Below are 18,052 nucleotides of genomic sequence, written 5' to 3'. Positions count from 1 at the left end.
TTACAACCCCTCCCCTTCTATATAACCAAATTAATTCGTGTTCCCCTCTCAGTTTTCTTCAGACTCATCACTGCTATCCCATTCCTCTATTGACTCTTCTCGATAATCTATGTAAGGGCGTTTATTTTTCCCCATTTGCTCTTCAAATTTTGCAAGTGCCTCTACTGCACTAGTATCTACCTCCTGTTCTCCCAATTTTAGCAATTTGGATGCCTTGCCATTCGCTCTCCCAGGTGCAAGTTCTGGGTCCATGGGCATAGCGGCTATTTGCATGCCCTGCACTACTGAGTGTATTAATCTGATGAAACAAGGTATCAAGCATGGTAGGAAGATGACTCCAGCTACTGAGCACAGGATAAAGAACACAATCTTTTTCCACCATGCTCCCGAGAATAACTGTTCCCACCAAGATGCCTGGAGAATGGAATTCCACTTTTGGACAGGGACATGTGCTACCCTTTTTATCTCTGTAGCAAGATCCCTTATAGTTTCTCCATAGTCATCAACCTCTACACAACATTCGGATTCATTCAACTTCCCACAAACCCTTCATTCCTCAGCTAACAAGTAGTCCAGGGCTATTCTATTTTGATGTACAGAAGCTCGCATTTGGGAGTGTTGTTTAGCTAATAATTCAAGAGCATCTGAAGTGTAATTGGACACAATTTCCACTACTGCCTGCAGCCTTATTAGCCAATTTAGCAGGTACACTGGAGTCCGATAACCCCAACTCCCATCCTGTGCCCAAGTTACAGACCATAATACTCTATTATTCTCTCAGCTGGCCACTCTCCCCCTCCCCAAGTTTGGCTACCACCCACATCAGGGAGTATCTTTTTCGATTCTCTTTTTTCCCTTTTCAGTGTCTCGTAGAGAGGTGCCCCCAACATTCCACTGTCAGATCTTGGCAAGGTGAAGAAAACAGGCTGAATTATCCCCAAAGTACATTACTCCTTCCACCTTTGTGGTAATTCACCGTATGCTTTCTTTCCACACACCCAGTATACCCCATCTGGAGCTTTCCAGGTGGTTTCTGTGCTTTCTGGTTTGGTCCAATAAGTACTTAACTCCCCTAGTGATTGGTAAGGGTTAGTTCCAGAGCCTTTGTTCCAGCAAAGTCCAATTTTGTCACTCCATTCACAATTATTCCCTCTTTCTAGGCTCCAGTATCCAACAGGGGTGTCTGGTTGCCAAGTTTTGCTTTTGTTGTTTGAGTTTACTGCTAGGGTGGAGATGCACAGGGTGTATCCCACCACCTCTGTATATTCCTTGCCCTCCCGACTGACACAAATGGTCCCAATTACAGTAAATTCACGAATACAAGCCGCACTGAGTATAAGCCGCATCTCTGGGTGTTGGCAAATATTTCGGTTTTTGTCCATAAATAAGCCGCACCCGAATATAAGCCGCTCTGTCGTTCGCAGCGAGGACCCGCGTGCAATTAGTAACAGAACCGCGGGAGGGCGGGGTTTACTGGCTGAGCTAAGGCTGTGCAGGCTCGGCCCGCTAGGGGCTGCTGACGGAGCCAGGTGGCCCAGCCCGGTGCTGCCGCTCGGGGCCGGCCGCCGCTGCCACTGGGCTCAGTCACCCCGGGTCGGCGCTGCCCCGCGGTGGCAGGCAGGGACGGAGCTTCCCCCGCTCCTACGGCAGCGGCGGCAGGCAGGGACGGAGCTTTCCCGCGCCCGTGGCGCCGGCGGCGGGCGCGGACAAAGCACCCCGCCTCCTCCCTGAGCCACGGCAATGGCTGCGCGGGGCTCCCGTCGGCTCCCCGAGACACGGCAATGGCGGCGCGCCCCCCCCCCCGTCCTCCCCGAACCGCGGCAATGGCGGCGCACCCCCCCACCCGTCCTCCCCTGGGCTGTGGCAGAGGAGGGAAGAAGAGAGCTCTCCCGCCTCTCCCCACCCCCCGTGCTGCCTGCAGGGAGCCAGGGTAACACAGTAACACTGTAACAATCATGGAATGCCGGCTTTTACAGGCAGGTGCTTGGCTCGGCGCCCTGGCTGGCATGTCTGGGGTTGTAAATGTCAGAAAATTATTCACATATTAGCCGCCCCCGACTATTAGCCGCACTTCCGGGTTTCCACCAAAATTTTTGTCAAATTGCTGCGGCTTGTATTCGTGAAATTACTGTACTCTTTTATCTAAGACCCAACCCTTGGGTCTTTGGTGTGACTTTGAGGTTTGCGTTTTGTCCCACCTTAGGACCTGCTCTGGAGTTAAACTCTCACCTTTCCAGGGTCATTTTTCTGCTGACTTGAGTTCTCCACAAATCCAGCAATTGAACAATCCTAATTCAGTTGCAATTTCTTGCATCAAATCAATAAACAAATTTTTGTCCGATCTTGGCAGACCAAAATTGTTGTACTGTTTTTCGAGAAAATCATATTGCTCTCTTAAGGTTCTTAATCTTTCCTGTTCTAGTCTCCTCTCTCATTTCTGACTCCTGCCTTTTCATTTCTAAGGTTATTAGCCCTATTTTACTTTCAGGATCCATGCCTTCCTTATTTCTGGAGAAACAAAATGTGTTATCAAATTGGGCACAAACCCGTTCATCATTTTCTTCAAGTAGGTCGATGATGATTGGTTTACCGTCCGAGATCAACCCCTTCTCAAACTTAAGATTTTTGCCCATCCAATATGTTTTCCCTTCTATGACACACATACTTAATCGGATATTGTCATAGCATAACTCATTCACCTGAAAACAAGCCACAAATACCGACTTTTGTTTTCCCCCTACCCACACCGAGCGATTGCATTGTCCACAAGTGGGAAGAGGTGTTTGATTGGCATTTCTCTTCTGGATATTGTGAGCAAATGTCTCTGACTGCCCTTTCCCATGTCTTGCCTTGAGATTATAGCATATAATTTTCTTTCCCCATTTACACTTCACATACTGAGTGCTGTTAAAGGTACAGTACTCCTCCTTTCCTTTATGGGTGCAGTTGGCCAGGACAGAGTGAGTCGGGGTGCTAATTAGTGGGCATCCCCCACACTCATTGCTACGGCTTTGTGCCGCAGGGCTTGCAGAGTTCCTTGGGTATGCGTTAATCAGTGGGAACATGACTAGGCTCAGGCTCACCAGGATTCCCCACAGGTGTAACTCTCTGCCTGTGCCTACGCCCACTAGTTTGCTGCTAGCGGTGAGGGAAACCATCTTCTTGGCAGCAGAGGTATTCTTCAGGGGACCAACGCAAAGTCTGAGCTGTATATTGCCTCTTAAAGACATCCCACCTTGATAATTTTATCGCGTCTGTCTAACAAGGTACTTTATTTGTTCTCTGGCACTCTTAAAATTTCAGTTCTGCAATTTAGTTTCCCACTAATCCCGTGTTGGTATAAGAGAAACTGCTCTACAGAGTCTAGTTCAATGATATTCAATTCAGTGGCAAGTACTAGAATTCGGTCAGTCAGAGACAGCTTTTTTTCAAAACACTTAGTACAGAGCCCTCCAGGTTGGACCCCCCGTACACAATGTGTAACCCAAACCCTATGACAGATCTGGCACCTGAAATGAACAAAAGGAAAACACCTGCACCTGGAAGCTATACACCGTATTTGATCTAGGTTGTTCATCGGCTTGTTCAGCGCAATTTTATCTTGAGGTCTCCAGGGAAGGAAGCCACTTTCCACTTGGGTGTTTCCTCGGTTGTCTCTATCTTTTCACTCTGGAGGCGTGTGTCCAGCCTTTTTCTGCTGTCTGGACTGTGGTAAAAAGGACAAAAAAAAAACCTTCCCAGAGAAGAGAGAGAGAAACTTCTTTCCAGGTTTTAATGAGGATTTGATTTTTTTGGCTGTATTTTGTGTGTGGCGAACCCCAAAGGAGCATTTTGTGTGACAATTCTCTGTTTCAACTTGTCCAGAATTCTGGGGATGCCATGGTGTATGATATTCCCACTGAATTCCTAGCGCTTCAGCCAGTTGTTTAATAACCTTTGAGGTGAAATGTGTTCTTTGGTCTGAGTCTATATAGTTGATTATACCATATGGGGGATGATTTCTTCCAGAAGAAATTTAGATACTGTCTGGGCTGTAGCCCTTGAGCTTGAGTAAGCTTCTACCCAATTAGTTAATTTGTCTACTAGTACTAGCAAGAATTTATACCTCCCAACCTTTGGTAATTCAGTGAAATCCACTTGGATTCTTTCAAATGGATGATAGGCTATAGGGCGACTACCCCAAATTACCTGTCGTGTCCTGGCTTTGTTAACCTTTTTGCATATCAGGCACCCCTGTACTTCCTGTTTAGCTAATTCATAAATCCTCTTACACCCGAAGAATCTCAGAAATTGTTCTGCCAGAGCCTGTGATCCCCAATGTGTTTGAAAATGTAGTCTCTTTAGAATTTTTCTGGTATAATCCTTAGATATTAATCCCCTCCCATCTGGTAATTTCCACTTACCTTCTTCTAATATACCTCCTATCTTTTTGTATTCTTCAATCTCTTTTTGGGAGGGACAAGGGGGATATCCCGAGTCCCGCTTTCCCCAAATTCTGGGGTACTTACCATTAGTAGTGATGCACTTTTTGCTTCCTTATCTGCTAAATTGTTTCCTCTAATTTGAAATTGTATTCCTGTTTGATGTCCTTTCACATGCACGACCGCAATTGCTTCTGGTTCTTGGACAGCCTCTGGGATTTCTTTTATTATTTCTCCATGGACCAGTCCCCGTCCCCGATTATTTATTAGTCCTCTTTCTTCCCAAATTTTCCCAAAAGTATGAACCACCCCAAAGGCATATTTTGAATCTGTAAATATTGTTCCTCTCTTTCCTTTTAATCCTTTTAATGCTCGTAAAACTGCATACAATTCACATGCCTGAGCTGACCAACTCGCATTTAAGGGTCTTGATTTAATTACTTCTCCTGTTTTCCCATCTATGTTTGCATATCTCGATGAAACTTTTCTACTTTTACACATACACTACATCCTCTTCCAGGCCCAAACATCCCATTTCTGACCTCTGCCCCCCTAGATCTTTTCCTGGGTCATCTTACTTTACTAAAACGTACATTTCTTCTTAACTTAAACAGGTTAAAAAAAAAGGAAAAAACAAAGCACAGGCTTTTGAGAATGGAAAATTCACACACCAACAGCTCCTGCAAAAACTTTAGCTCTACAACTTGCTTTGCACCTGCCACATATCACATACAGACAGTTCTGGATTTAAGATGAAATTCCTTCAGGATGGTGGGAAGAAGGTAGACACAGAGCAGAATGCTCTTTTCTACACCCTTTTCACATATATCAAAAACAACTGCAACTTCATTGGTTTAGGAATAGTTACACATGTGAAACACTCCTAAGAACATCTTAATTCAGCTTTTGTTAATGAACAAGGTTAATTCAACTAGACCATATTAGAAATCCAAGTGTCCTATTGGCTCTGACAGTCCTGGGGAGTACAGGGACACTATGTCACTACCAGCATTGCACACACAGCTCCTGAGGGCTGGGAAGAGCCGTTGGAGCTGGGACCTTGCACTCACACAGCACCTGGGAATGAGGTTTCATCCCCACACTTGGTCACAGTGGAGCAGTACTATCAGTTTTCACTTTAAATAACAGGACATTTCTGAGCACCATCTGTGAGGACACCCCTCTCCTCAAAAGGGGCTCAGTTTTTCTGAGAGGAGCAAAATAAAACAGTAACACCCTTTCCAGCTGCTCTGCTCACAAACTTAAATCACTTCAGCGCTGTCCCTGCACATCTTCTAGCAACAGCTAAAGCACCAGCACACATTCCTGGGAAGGGCCAGGTCTCTCTCTCTCTTTTCTTTCAGGTATTTCTCTTTACGCGTGCCGGGGAGCAGGATTGATTCACAGAGAACAGTACACATGAGAAGCGTGAACTCCATATCATCTCCCCAGATTGCCTCAACCACTCTCCCAAGCACTCAAAATCGCAACCTGGAACAAAGGAATCTTTCCCTTCCCCCTTTCTTCTACCTCCTCACCACACTCTTCAATGTTCCATTAAGTACTTTCCCAGTAAATTACAAACACAATCAGAAACTCATGCTTTTCAAACTCATTTCATACATTCAGTAAACTTTCACGGCTTTTTCTGTATTACTTTCATTTTCTAGCAGAATTCATAAGAAAACAGAAGCTTAATTTTTCTACATACAATTTGCATTTTCCAGATATTTCTCTACCCTTGTTCTCTCTCTATCAGACACTGTATCTGAGGGCCAGTCTCTGTCCTGTTACAGTTTAAACACCGCTCCTCCCCAACAGGTGCTCACAGCAGCACGGGCAGTAGCACAGGGCCAGGGCATCCCACAGCCTCACAGGGACCAGCGGCCATGCCGCTCCTGCTCGGACGCTGAGTCCCCGCGGCCCATCAGCGTCCCCCCCAGTCCCCACGGGCCATGTTCCCAGACCCGCACCTCTGCGCTCGGTCTGGCTGCTTATTTTTTTCACTCATATCTTTGTACACTCTGCCGTAACACACAGACACCACTCGCCCCCCCGCCGCTGTCAATACTCCCTTCCGATCGCCTTTACTGCCCGTCCCCCCTCCCCCGCCGTGACCGACCCCCAAAACACCCTTAGTTTTAGGCTTGACACGCAAGAAAGAGATTTTACACGTAATGTTCGCTTCCCCCGCGACTGACCACGTCCCTCGCGGGATGGTGGAACTGCAATCTTGGGGTCCGGACTCGCTTCGTGATAAAATCATGTCTCACTTACGCGCTCAGTCACACCCCACTCAAACACGCAATACTTACGGTTCTTTTTTCTGCGTGGATTCTTCGTGCACGTTGAGTTTTATGAGTGAAAAGTTGCTGCGGTTATCCGAGAGCTCTGGGCCCATTTCCCCCTTTTCGATTGTGGCTTCTGGTTTTAGTTCGGGTTCCTGAATGATGCTGGGGAGTTTCCCGATCACGCCAGGTCGCTGAAGTCAGTGAGGCGCCTCCTGGACGGAAAGCGGGTCCCACCCGAACCCCAAATCAGGATCACATCGGGGTCACCAGATTGTTATAGATAATAACTGAATCAAGTCGAATTAAATAGCAAAACAGCAATTTTTATTTTTGCGACCGAAAATACGGTCCTGAGAAGCCACAAGCGAAAACACGACAGTGTCGAGCCCGGGGTCAGCACTGGGTGGACACACATGCTGATCTGACCTCTATCGCATCAGACCCCCCTGTGTTCACACACTACCATCTCAGAGAATACAGCTTTATACAGTTTTTTTCTGGTCTGAGGCGAGAGTTTCCTTTGTTTCTGCTGCAGATTCTCATATTTAGACTAAATCCTTTTTCTGGTGCTGCTCTGTACAAAGAACCTTCTTGCATGCTGATGAAGGCTGTGTCTGCTCCATATTGATGTGTAACGAAGTGCTGTCTTCTCGTTTGTGGGGACCATAGGAGGTGATTGGTACTTTGGCAGGTATTTTATCGATGATCTCTTCCCATCAGTTGTGGAGATCACCGGGCTAGGTCTGTTGATTTGCTAATTACGGCCGCTGTCTATGGCCCCGGGTGTTTGGTGTTTAAGAGGTTCTTTTTATTTTATTTTATTTCATACAACCTTTTTATATAAACACGAATTATAACAATGGTTATGTGCCTGAGCAGCATCAACATCACCCTCAGCTTTGGCAATAAAAAAGTGCATGGAACTACAAGACTACTTCTTCTCCATCCTCTTGTTCTCCTGCTTTCTTCTTTCTTTTCTTCTTTCTTCTTCTTTCTTTCTTCTTACTTCTTTCTTCTTTCTTCTTTCTCCTTTCTTCTAAACTTTTCAGGTTGTGAAACCAATCTGATTTGCATGCACATCTAGATTACAAGTAAAACACATGGGGCATAGGTCTACTCAGGGCTGATTTCTGCATCTTATATGGGAACAAACCTCCACAATTACCTAGATTTTAACTTCAAAAGATTACTTTACATGAAGATACAAAAAAAGTTTTTTACAACAATAGATTCACTGTCTTTTTAAAGGGTAGCTGCTTATATGGTTACAGTCCATCACCTTCATAATTTCCTACTCTGTTCTGCTGGCCAAAACAATTCTAGTGCTGAAGCTATGCAGATTCACTAGTGAGATGCTAAATGTTTTATGTTTGCAACTGTAGGAATATATGCATGTAAATGTGTACATATGTCCTAATGTAATTATAGGGAAATAATCAAAATTGTGCCTGAAGTACAGCATTCAAGTAGTACACACAGAGACAGGTATGTTTGTTTACACACTTTTTTCGCATATGGTTGAATATCAAATGATACACCTTTACCCTGAAGATTCAGTGCTTGTATAAAATGTGTCTCAGGTGGAATATTTAGCTCATGTAAGCACAATAATAAAACCAGAAAAGTAAAGAAGAAATAAGTCAGCATAGCAAAGCAAAGAAATGTGACTATTTTTGCTCCCAATAAGCCAAAGATAAACTTTCCTGAAATGCAAGAGAAGCAAAAACCTGACTGAGGAACCACTAAGATTCAGCAAAATGCATGTATTAAAAATATTCTTCCTTGGTGCAAAAATGAGTTTACTAACATATATCAGGTGGGTCATCTGGAGGCATTTATTTTTCAAACAGTATAAACCAAGTCCATATATAAAAAAGCAACTATTCTGAGGATGCTGTGTACATCCATTTGCATTTCTTTTAAAGGGCGCACGATGCCTGAAGGTGATTCTTTTGTTTTTATTCTATGTTTAGTGCCTGAGTCTCATTCAATAGCAAAAGTGGAAGACTAATTCTTTAGCCACTCTATGATAACCAGTCTTAAAATCTTGATATTTGAAGAAAATATTATCCTCCGAAGGCTCATATTGTCATCTCTTCAAAGTCATTATCAATTGTATTTATTCCTACCCTGAAAGCACCCTCAAAGTGGAAATTTGAAAGGCTTGTTGAAACACAACTTTTGTAGCTGCTTCCAGAGGAGTTTCTATTTTATAATTATTTGCATTAAAATGGTGTAAATACTGCACAAAATGTCATCATTTGATATCTAATGTTTTAGGAGTTTGATTACGTTCTACATCAGGAATATCTGCTCAACATTACCCTAAAGTGACTCCTGGTTAAATGGTGAGGAACTGCCTTACATTCCATAATCTTCAGCACTAAGGTTGTCTCAGAGAACAGTTCATTAAAATAAATCTCATCTTTTACCACTATCTTGTCACTTACCTCATGGGGGGAGAAAAGCGCTGCCAAATAGCTTACCAGGCTTTGATACATTTTCTACTGATGTGGCTTAATTTAACATATCCCTTGGTTCTTTTTCTTAACACCATCTTGCAAATTATCCCTCCTAAGTTTTTTTTATTTGTGTTTTTTACTGTACTATTTTATGCATAGTATGAAGTCATCCATCACAAACTGGAAGCAATGTATCCACTAATGTAAAGCCTACTGCTTCCAGCTCAGTGAGTACCTCATATATCTTCTTGAGTGTGCTCACAGCAGTTTTACTGTTCACTGTTTCCATTGGATCAGGCTCTTCCCTGGTTGGAACAGCTCTCTGAAGTACCCCCAAGACCAGCTTGGGGAGCAGCCCCACTGTATGGCAGGGCTTCCTTCCCTATTTAGCTCCTGCAGGTAAACTATATGTCATTTCCATTTTATTCTCACCTTCTCACATTATTTATCAACTTTACCTTTTATAAGAAGTTATACCTGTCTTTGCAACTAACTCCCTTCTGCTCTATTAGCTACCCAGGAAAGAGTATTAAAAAGAATGACTATTCTATAAAGCACTGAAATATGCCCATACACCGCAACTACATACTTTGTAAATATTTTTACTTTATCAAATAACAATAATGTTCCTGTCTTTTATGTTTTCACACAATCCTCTCCAGAACTGGTCTCAAAAAGTGGCCTTCCATTAATAGTGAACTCATTTAATGTCAGGTGCAACTGACAGTATAAAGACATTAATCTGTCTGACTACACTCATGGGAGTAATTTAATCTTAATGCTCCCCATGAATCACAAAATCAATAATCACCTTATTTAAGAAGTTCTTCTGTATGTGAAAGCTCTTTGATAACTTCCTCTATTACATGTATCATTTTTCCATGACTACTATGAGTTTTTCCAAAAAGAGTCTTTCCAAGATGAGTTCAGATTTTATCTATTCTACAGTAGCTACATTAAGTTATTTTTGCATCATTCCAGTGGGCCATAATAGTTTTTCCTTTTTTCTGCCAAGAATCTCAGAACCTGGTAAAATGTTCTGAAAAGCCTACATCATATGTCAAATGATGACTCTGTGGGGTTGTTTGGAAACACATTTTGGAGAAGAGTTGCTCCTAAGAGTTCCATTTCATTAGCATTAGGGGTGCCCATGTCACACAGTGTCCTCACCTCTTACTCTTTGTCACAGGGGATGTTAACTGAAATGTTAATACAGTGACGGTCTGACTGGTCTCAAAAGTAAAATTCTCCATTCACAGTGTTTGAGAGTATCCAAAATTAGGCAAGAGGAATTCACTCATCCTAACTAAATAGCAGTAGAATCACTGTTACTTTTGAATGAGAGACACAACTACTTTTCAACATAAACTGAATTTGAAAACTACTTTCACAACCATAATTTTCATGTAATTTCATTATTATCCAACGCTCTGAGAGATTTTTTCTCTATTTTTGCAGTTACTGCTCAGTAACTGTAATCTTCAAAATGAAGTAAAACCTTTCAGTATCACTGTATTAAGGGAAATTATAATAGCCTATTGACTAAAGTTTAGTCAATGATCCATTTGTTATTCTGTCTTAGTGTTCTGGAGTTTGTAAAATAATGTATTTAATTATCTTAAAAGTCAATATAAGCATAAATGAAGGACTGCAATGAACCAAACTGGAAAAGATATTTAATGAAGTTGTGGAAACAGGGTATCAAGCTGTTCATTCCACCCTTTCCTAGACACTTTCCCCAGGCTAATAGTCTGTCAAAAGAATCAGATATACAGCAATTTCATGACCATAAGGCACACCGGATTATAAGGCGCACTTCCGGGAGTCAGCAAATTTCGCAACGTTGTACATTATATAAGGCGCACCGGACTATAAGGCACACTGTTTTTTGCCGCAAAGATCCGTGCTGCACCCGACAAAGTAATGAATTAGTAATGGAATCCCGCAATTGCGGTGTTTACTGGCAGGTGCTCAATTTGCAAACATTTTTAATAGATTGGTGTAGCCTTTAAATGCAGCCCCAAGCACCCTCCCCGTGTGTGAGCCCCAGCACTCCCGCCTGCCCCCGGCAGGCGAGGCAGGGCTCAGGGCGGGGACGGTTCGGGGTGGCTCAGGGCTGCCGTGGCTCGCAGCTTCTGCGGCAGCCCGCTCCCTCCTTCCCCGCGCCGCCCCAGCAGACCAGCAGCCCCGTGCAGCTCCAGGAGCCCTGCGCCCCCCTGGCAATCCAGGAGCCCCACGCTGACCCGGCACCGTGTGTCCCATGCCACGCCAGGAGTCCCGTGCCTCCCGGCTTTTTCCCCCGCGCCGGCGCTGCCCCGATGCTGGTGGGTTCGCCCTGCGCCGTCACTGCCCTGATGCCGGCGGGCTTGCCCCGCGCCGCTGCTGCCCTGGTGCTGCTGGCTTTCCCCTCACCGTCTGGGCTGCGCCGCCGGGCTTTCCCCCCCACACCTGGGCTGCTCCACCGCCACCAGCTTTCCCCCTGTGCCAGCGCTGCCCCAATGCCGCCGGGCTCGCCCCGGCCCAGCACTGGCCCGATGCTGCCGCTGGGCGGGCTCTGCTCGGCTCGGGACTGTTGTGGGCTCGCACTTCTGGGTTGGCAAATTTCCGCATTTTGTCCATATATAAGGCGCACCAGACTATAAGGCGCACTTCCGGGTCCAGACCAAAATTTCGGTCAAAAGGGTACACCTTATAGTCATGAAATTACTGTAATCCCACAGCAAAATATTTGTTCCTCTAGAGATTCTTAGCTTTAAATGTGGCATGAGTGCACATTCCACACAGAGATGAAAACAGGGTAATAGCTGTCTAAAGTGCCAGTGTTAACATTTAAAAGGTGAGACATGATACCTCATATACTTGGCAGGTGAAGTAGTTTTGTTGTGTACTTCACTTGAAATGTCAGGGACCCTGATCAGATGATAGAAGAGACAGACTATGCATGAAAGTTTGGGTTTTAATTTGATCATCCACTCCTATAACATAGTTCAGTTACTTCCCATGCCATATTCCAATCCTGATTTCTTAGTTCAATATAATTTTGTTCCTGAGAGTGCAAGAACAAACACAAGTGAGTTAAAAATAAAACTAATTTTAAAAGTAATGGAGTAAATAATCAAGACATTTGTCTTCATTTTCCCCTCAGAATTTTATTTGAGAGGGTTTCCAGCATCCCACATGAACTACTGAGAGGCCAGTTTGGGTAAAACTCTTTGTACTAGTAGGCTTACATGGGAGGTGGATGCCTTGTTCATTTACTAGTCTCTGGTAGGTACAGACTGGCAGAGAAAAACATGTACAACTGACCTTATACCTCAGGAAGAACATCACTCACCAGCAGTCATGCTTTTCTGTACCTCCTGTAGTCATCTGATTCAGACTAAAACATTCACTTGGCTTTCAGACAAAAATGAGGAAGGCAGAGTGTTCAAACACAGCATGGTCCTAAGCATTCCCCAAATGAGGCAGACACTGAGGCTTCCTTTCATGTTCCTGTCTTTTTAAAAAGCAACATGTAAACAGCAATCTCATTCCAAAATCTCAGGACTGCATTAGTTCATCCTAAAATAGCTATAACTAATACTTACCTCATTTAAATTGTGAGATTTCTTTTGTACTTGAAATTATGTCTTTTAGCCATAAAAGCTTTTTTAAAAGCTAGTCACTAAAACTCCTGTCTCTCTTTTTCACACAGAACCAAATAATTTCTTTCTCCCTCATACATCCTGGTCAAAGAAAAAGCAAAGAATCTTTAGTGCATTTTTACTCAAATAGGTTATTCTAGCAACAGTCCAGAATATTTAGCTCTGGGTTAACTATATGTTCAGAATAACTTGAATCAATTTTTCAAATTTCATTTTCCCCAAGGGAAAATGGATTGTGTCTTTCCAGGTAGTTATGTAAATATGTAGTTATAAAATTATAGTTTAAAGCATGTTTCATTGCTGTTTCTAAACTGGCCATGAATAATATTTTGATTTCAGGTATTTATCATCTATAGCAGTGCTGTTTGGTACAATAACTATCCATCAAGACAACTAGACAGCACGTATAAACACTTAATATGACAACATATGAAACCTTTTTTCATCTACTGGTGACAAACTTGAGAGGTTTTGTTCATCTGTGTGCCTAAGAAAGCCATGTCCTACACAATCACAAGCATATACCTGCTAAAGCGCAGTAGCCCATGGTCCCAAGTTGCAGGAATGTTTGTAACAGCCTTTTTAATATCCTATACTGCATTTTAAGAGAATTTAAGTGCTTTTAAATGCTGTTCTGCTTTACCATGTCCTTATGTTTCCCTTGTTTCTAATGGCAAACTTCTATTTCAGACCATATGCCTTTTCCCAGAATACACTTTTGACTACTTTAAAGGCAACAGACTAGCACGAATATTTTGGGCCATGTATCTGCCACACATTTTCAGCCTGTTTCCATTCTACTTAACAAGGCTGTTCAGTTCAATATCACCAAACGGATTTCCACCAAAGTTTAAAAAAATTGGAATCAGGTATTCTGGCTAGCATACCTCTACTTTCACTTGGTTTTTAACTTAATTTTTTTTCTCACATTTGATATAGTAATCATGAATTTAGTTGTGTGGTTACTCTGGAAATTAGTATCTACTAGAGGATTTCTTCCAACTACAAAGGAATAGCATTCCCAGGTGAAAGAGAGTCTGGTTCCTCAGGAATGTCAGCAGTGTTTAGCCTTCCCCAGAGACTATGAAGAAAGGTGAGAGTTGTGGGGCAGTCCTCTGTACCATGGAAAAATGGCTGGAAAACATTAATTCATGTGACACAATCTAAGCCGTAGACATCAGCCAACACTCGTGTTATAAATGGAATCAAGATTTTGTTCCCTAGTATTGAAAAAACATGTCCTATAAGGTCTGAATAGGACTTCTGCCAGTAGGGAATAGCACCAGTGTGAAAGCATGTGATGAAATGGACAGCAACTGAAAGCATAGCAACATCCTTGAAACATCCTGTCATATTTATATGCATTACTTTCATTACATATGGATTCCTTTGGATTTTGTATAATGGGATTCCCTTGTATAATGGAATTCCTGTAAAGGGAACACACAAATTACCTTCTTGATTTTCCAGTTTCATGTCCTTTCCTTTTCGTTCTCTTGCTTCATTATATTCCCAACATTTATAGTCTGTTTGTATAGAGACTTATTGCCCTATGTTTCAATCACTTTTATCTCCTATATTTAGATCAATTCTCTTTCCATCACACTTTATAGGAGAAATAACCAGACTTGACCACAGTGTTCAAAATAATATTGTTCCTGAAACATGCATAATGAAACTAGAACATCTTTGGGGTTCTTCCCCTACCATGTTCATGCTACCAACAGTCTGTAGTTGTTTTTCCTATTATCAGTATTGTACCCCTGAAAGAGGCTTTTACTGAACCTTTAGGCAAATGTTAATAGAACATCAAGACTTTCTCTTAGCTCATAATAGATAATCTGCAATTCTGATACCTAAAATTCTTTACTCACTTTAAAACAAAGACTTCCTTGCTTGTTTGGCAATCCTTTTCTGAAACTATTCACAGGCCTTAATTCATTAAAATTTAGTCCTTCATTTTCTCAGTTGCATGAAGATCTTGACGTTCTCTCTATCTTCCCTCTGGAACAAAGATTTCAATTTTTTTCCTCTACATTTTCTGACAACATAGATTTAACTCTCTTAACCCTGTACTTATTAAATAGTAATCGTAGAGTCTCCTCAGCACTTTCTCAGAGGTACATTTAAAGAATTTGTAAGCACTTCAATAGTCAAAAAGATAAGGGATCACTGCATCTTGCCTTATCGATACTTCTCCTGATTGTTAAAATAGGGAGACTGCATCTTTACCTATAAGCTCCTCTGCCAGAATACTTTTGCACTTACTTGAAGAATAAATCAGTCTCCTCTGCTTTTTTTATGAAGAATCAGTTGAGAAGACACTTCAACAACAAATGTTATGAAAATACAGGTAAACTAAGACAAACAGAGCTCCACTAAGTTCAATGTCTGTAAAGCTAGTTTCATAAATAATTTTGTCCCTGCTTCTCTTCATCAGTGCAAAATTATTTTGGCTTCTTAAACCTGAATTCAATCTGTCTCATTTTAGCCACTTACTTGAAAAATTTCAGTCTAGAAACTATCACAGAGAAGAAAATGGGATAGTACCGGAGGGACGATCCAGATACTAAGGAGGTTGAATTGCCTTTGGACATGTCTATCAATCTTCTTCAATTACAGAGGTGCTTAAAGTAACTCAGCTCTTAGCTCAGGCATTGCAATTAAATGTCTGAAGTTAATTCTATTTAATGTGTTTCCAAATCTGATTTAAATCTTTGAAAAGGCCAAAGGATCTTTCTATTGCTTTACCTGACTGTCAATCATCTCTGTCAATATTTTTCACTTTGCCTGGGGTGAGGGAAAGGACACAGAGCCTTCTCTCTACCCCATTTTTAAATGATTGTGTCAAATTGATAAATAATTTTGATATTTCCCTTCACTTCTATTGCAAGAACTGTAAGGGTTTTCTACAATACTGCAATTCTTTTTGAAGTTCTTTGCTAAACTCTGTCCAAGTTCTGTGTACTGACAACTAAGAAACCATATCAGCACATTCAGCCCGTAACATCTTTTCAGTGCATGGTGAACACTATTCCCATAAAGCACTCTGCCTAGCCCTTTTCCACTTTTGTCTTGGCAACTTCTCTACCAACACGACATGGAATGCTAGAAACTTTCAAAGTGGTGGGGAGGAAGCATCCCCAGGTTATTTGTCTAAAAATATTTTTCCAGAAATAACAAATGCAGAATACGAAAATGTAAAAATTTTATTTTGTAGTAGAAATGTTATTTCTTCTAAGATCCAAAATAAATCACCAAAAGCTTTCGAAGCTGACATTTAATCCATTAATTCAAATAATTTCTAAGATGGATGATCCATTAGAAAGACACTTTCAATTCCTCATGCCCTTGTAAGATTTTAATGTATAGCTAGCAGAAAATGCATTTACAGAGCATGCTTTTCATAGTAAGGCTATGATTTATTGATAAAGTTTAAAAAAAAAAAGTATGGCTGGTTATGTCCTTTCTTATTTGTTTATCTCGAAATAATAAAGGAAGACTGAGCCAAGTCTTATCACTTACATAAACCTGCTGGATAACTTTTTTTTCTAAAAAAAAAAAAATTAACTCTGCAAAATAATGAGGATAGCTCAAATGGCAGTAGATATTATTATAGATACAACCTTTGATGTGTATACAACCAAATTAAAGAAATAGATGAACCCAGCTCTTCCTTCCCTTATCTAGATAGAAGACTTCTTGTTTGTACTCTTGGCTCTCTCTAGAAGTGTTACCTTGAGTCTATGGCATGGACAACTTGCCTTTCAAACAGCTTGAGAGGTCAATCTAGGAACAAAGGGTAGAGAATATCTGATAATGTGGGGCATTGTAAAGCTGATTGAGTCAAAACCTTATTTCCCTACAATTCTTTCCTTAATGCCAGCATCTTGCTAGGCACAACATCAGCTAAATCAGACACAGGAAGTCTCAGTCTTACCTTCAGGAAAATTGTTTTTCTATGTAGTTATATAATATATTGTTCTCATTCTTCCCGCTATAGAAGTACAGTCACTGAAGCATTTCTATTCACTAATGTGAAATCTTGTATGTAGGACTATAAATTTAATGAAAGAAATAAGAGTTTGCTAGTTTAAAAGTATAATGGATAAAAATATGAAATGTAGGAGACGAAGAGGTTCTCTTAAATTAACTCATCAAAATCTTATGTTCAGCTGCATCCTTTCTTCCCTAATGTCAACTGATCATCAGACAGCAGAAATGTTTTTCTTTTGAAAGATTCCCATAAAGAAGATGTTACTTTATATCAAACACATTTAAAGAATATGATTCAGTCTCCAGATATCTGATATTTTTGGGTTGAGAGCAATTAAATTTCTTGGACCTTTACTGGAGAAAAGTTAGATAGAGCCTTTTTTAGGACGTAGTGTAAAGCCCTTCATCTGCATGATCAGAGGCAGAATCTGATTCATTGGGAGAAAAATCTTCCCTGAAGCATCAGGGAATTACAAATTTTGTACTATGCTATTTTATTTTTAGCCAAAGGAAGGAAAAAAGATTACAAAGTTTAATTAATAATTTTAAATTATATTTCTGTCTCAAATCAAAGGATGCAGTCTGGAGTCAGATGAATAATCTCTCTTCCCTGATCAGGCTTCAGGATGACATACATTAGACATGCATTTCACCTCATTCTCATTAAAGCACATATTCTACTGATCCTCTTTAGCAATCCAGATAAAACAAGATGCTACTACTGGAATTAAGTTTTAATAGTGAATTTTTTTTCCCTTGAGCTATACCCGTCTCTTAAAACAGGTTTGATTAAAAAGAGAAAACTGCTGTTATCAAAACAGAGAAGCCAAAATTTGTGTTGCTAGATTATGGATGCTAAACTAAAGTACTAAATATGCTATATGGACCTTGAATGACAGATATAAAATCCAGAAAGAGCATCAACCTCTTCTTCTATATCATCATCCACTGCCAACAGAATTCAGGGTGAAATATCACACTTGCAGTCATGAATATTCATATTTTTAGTTATATGCATGCAATCTCCAGTAGCTTGTGTGTTTTTTTAATGGTCCAAATTTGTGAAGCATAATATGAAAACTCCTAGCACAGAGATATGTTACTGGGATAAACAAATGTATTTGCTTGAGACTGTAATAAAAAGTACTATTCAAATATAATAATTGAACATTGTTTATGATAATTATTTGTTAATGCCTCTTCTCAGCTGAATTAGTTTAGAATATCATTTTGATCTT

General features: G+C 41.2%; 1 protein-coding gene across 1 annotated transcript in view; it reads right to left on the bottom strand.

Annotated features, from left to right (window-relative positions):
* Positions 1 to 3,585: 3,585 nt before the first annotated feature.
* The window catches only part of LOC116992350, a 102,283-nt gene continuing 87,816 nt past the window's right edge, over positions 3,586 to 18,052 (bottom strand). The window contains exons 4-5 of the mRNA XM_033051916.1: positions 6,737 to 6,903; positions 3,586 to 3,706 (exon numbers count right to left, since the gene is read on the bottom strand). Of these exons, the coding sequence (XP_032907807.1) occupies positions 3,586 to 3,706; positions 6,737 to 6,903 (288 nt within the window). The remainder of the gene's footprint in view (positions 3,707 to 6,736; positions 6,904 to 18,052) is intronic.

Source organism: Catharus ustulatus, chromosome 1 (assembly GCF_009819885.2).
Source record: "Catharus ustulatus isolate bCatUst1 chromosome 1, bCatUst1.pri.v2, whole genome shotgun sequence".
Taxonomy (NCBI): Eukaryota; Metazoa; Chordata; class Aves; order Passeriformes; family Turdidae; genus Catharus; species Catharus ustulatus.
This window is presented reverse-complemented; position numbering and strand designations above follow the sequence as displayed.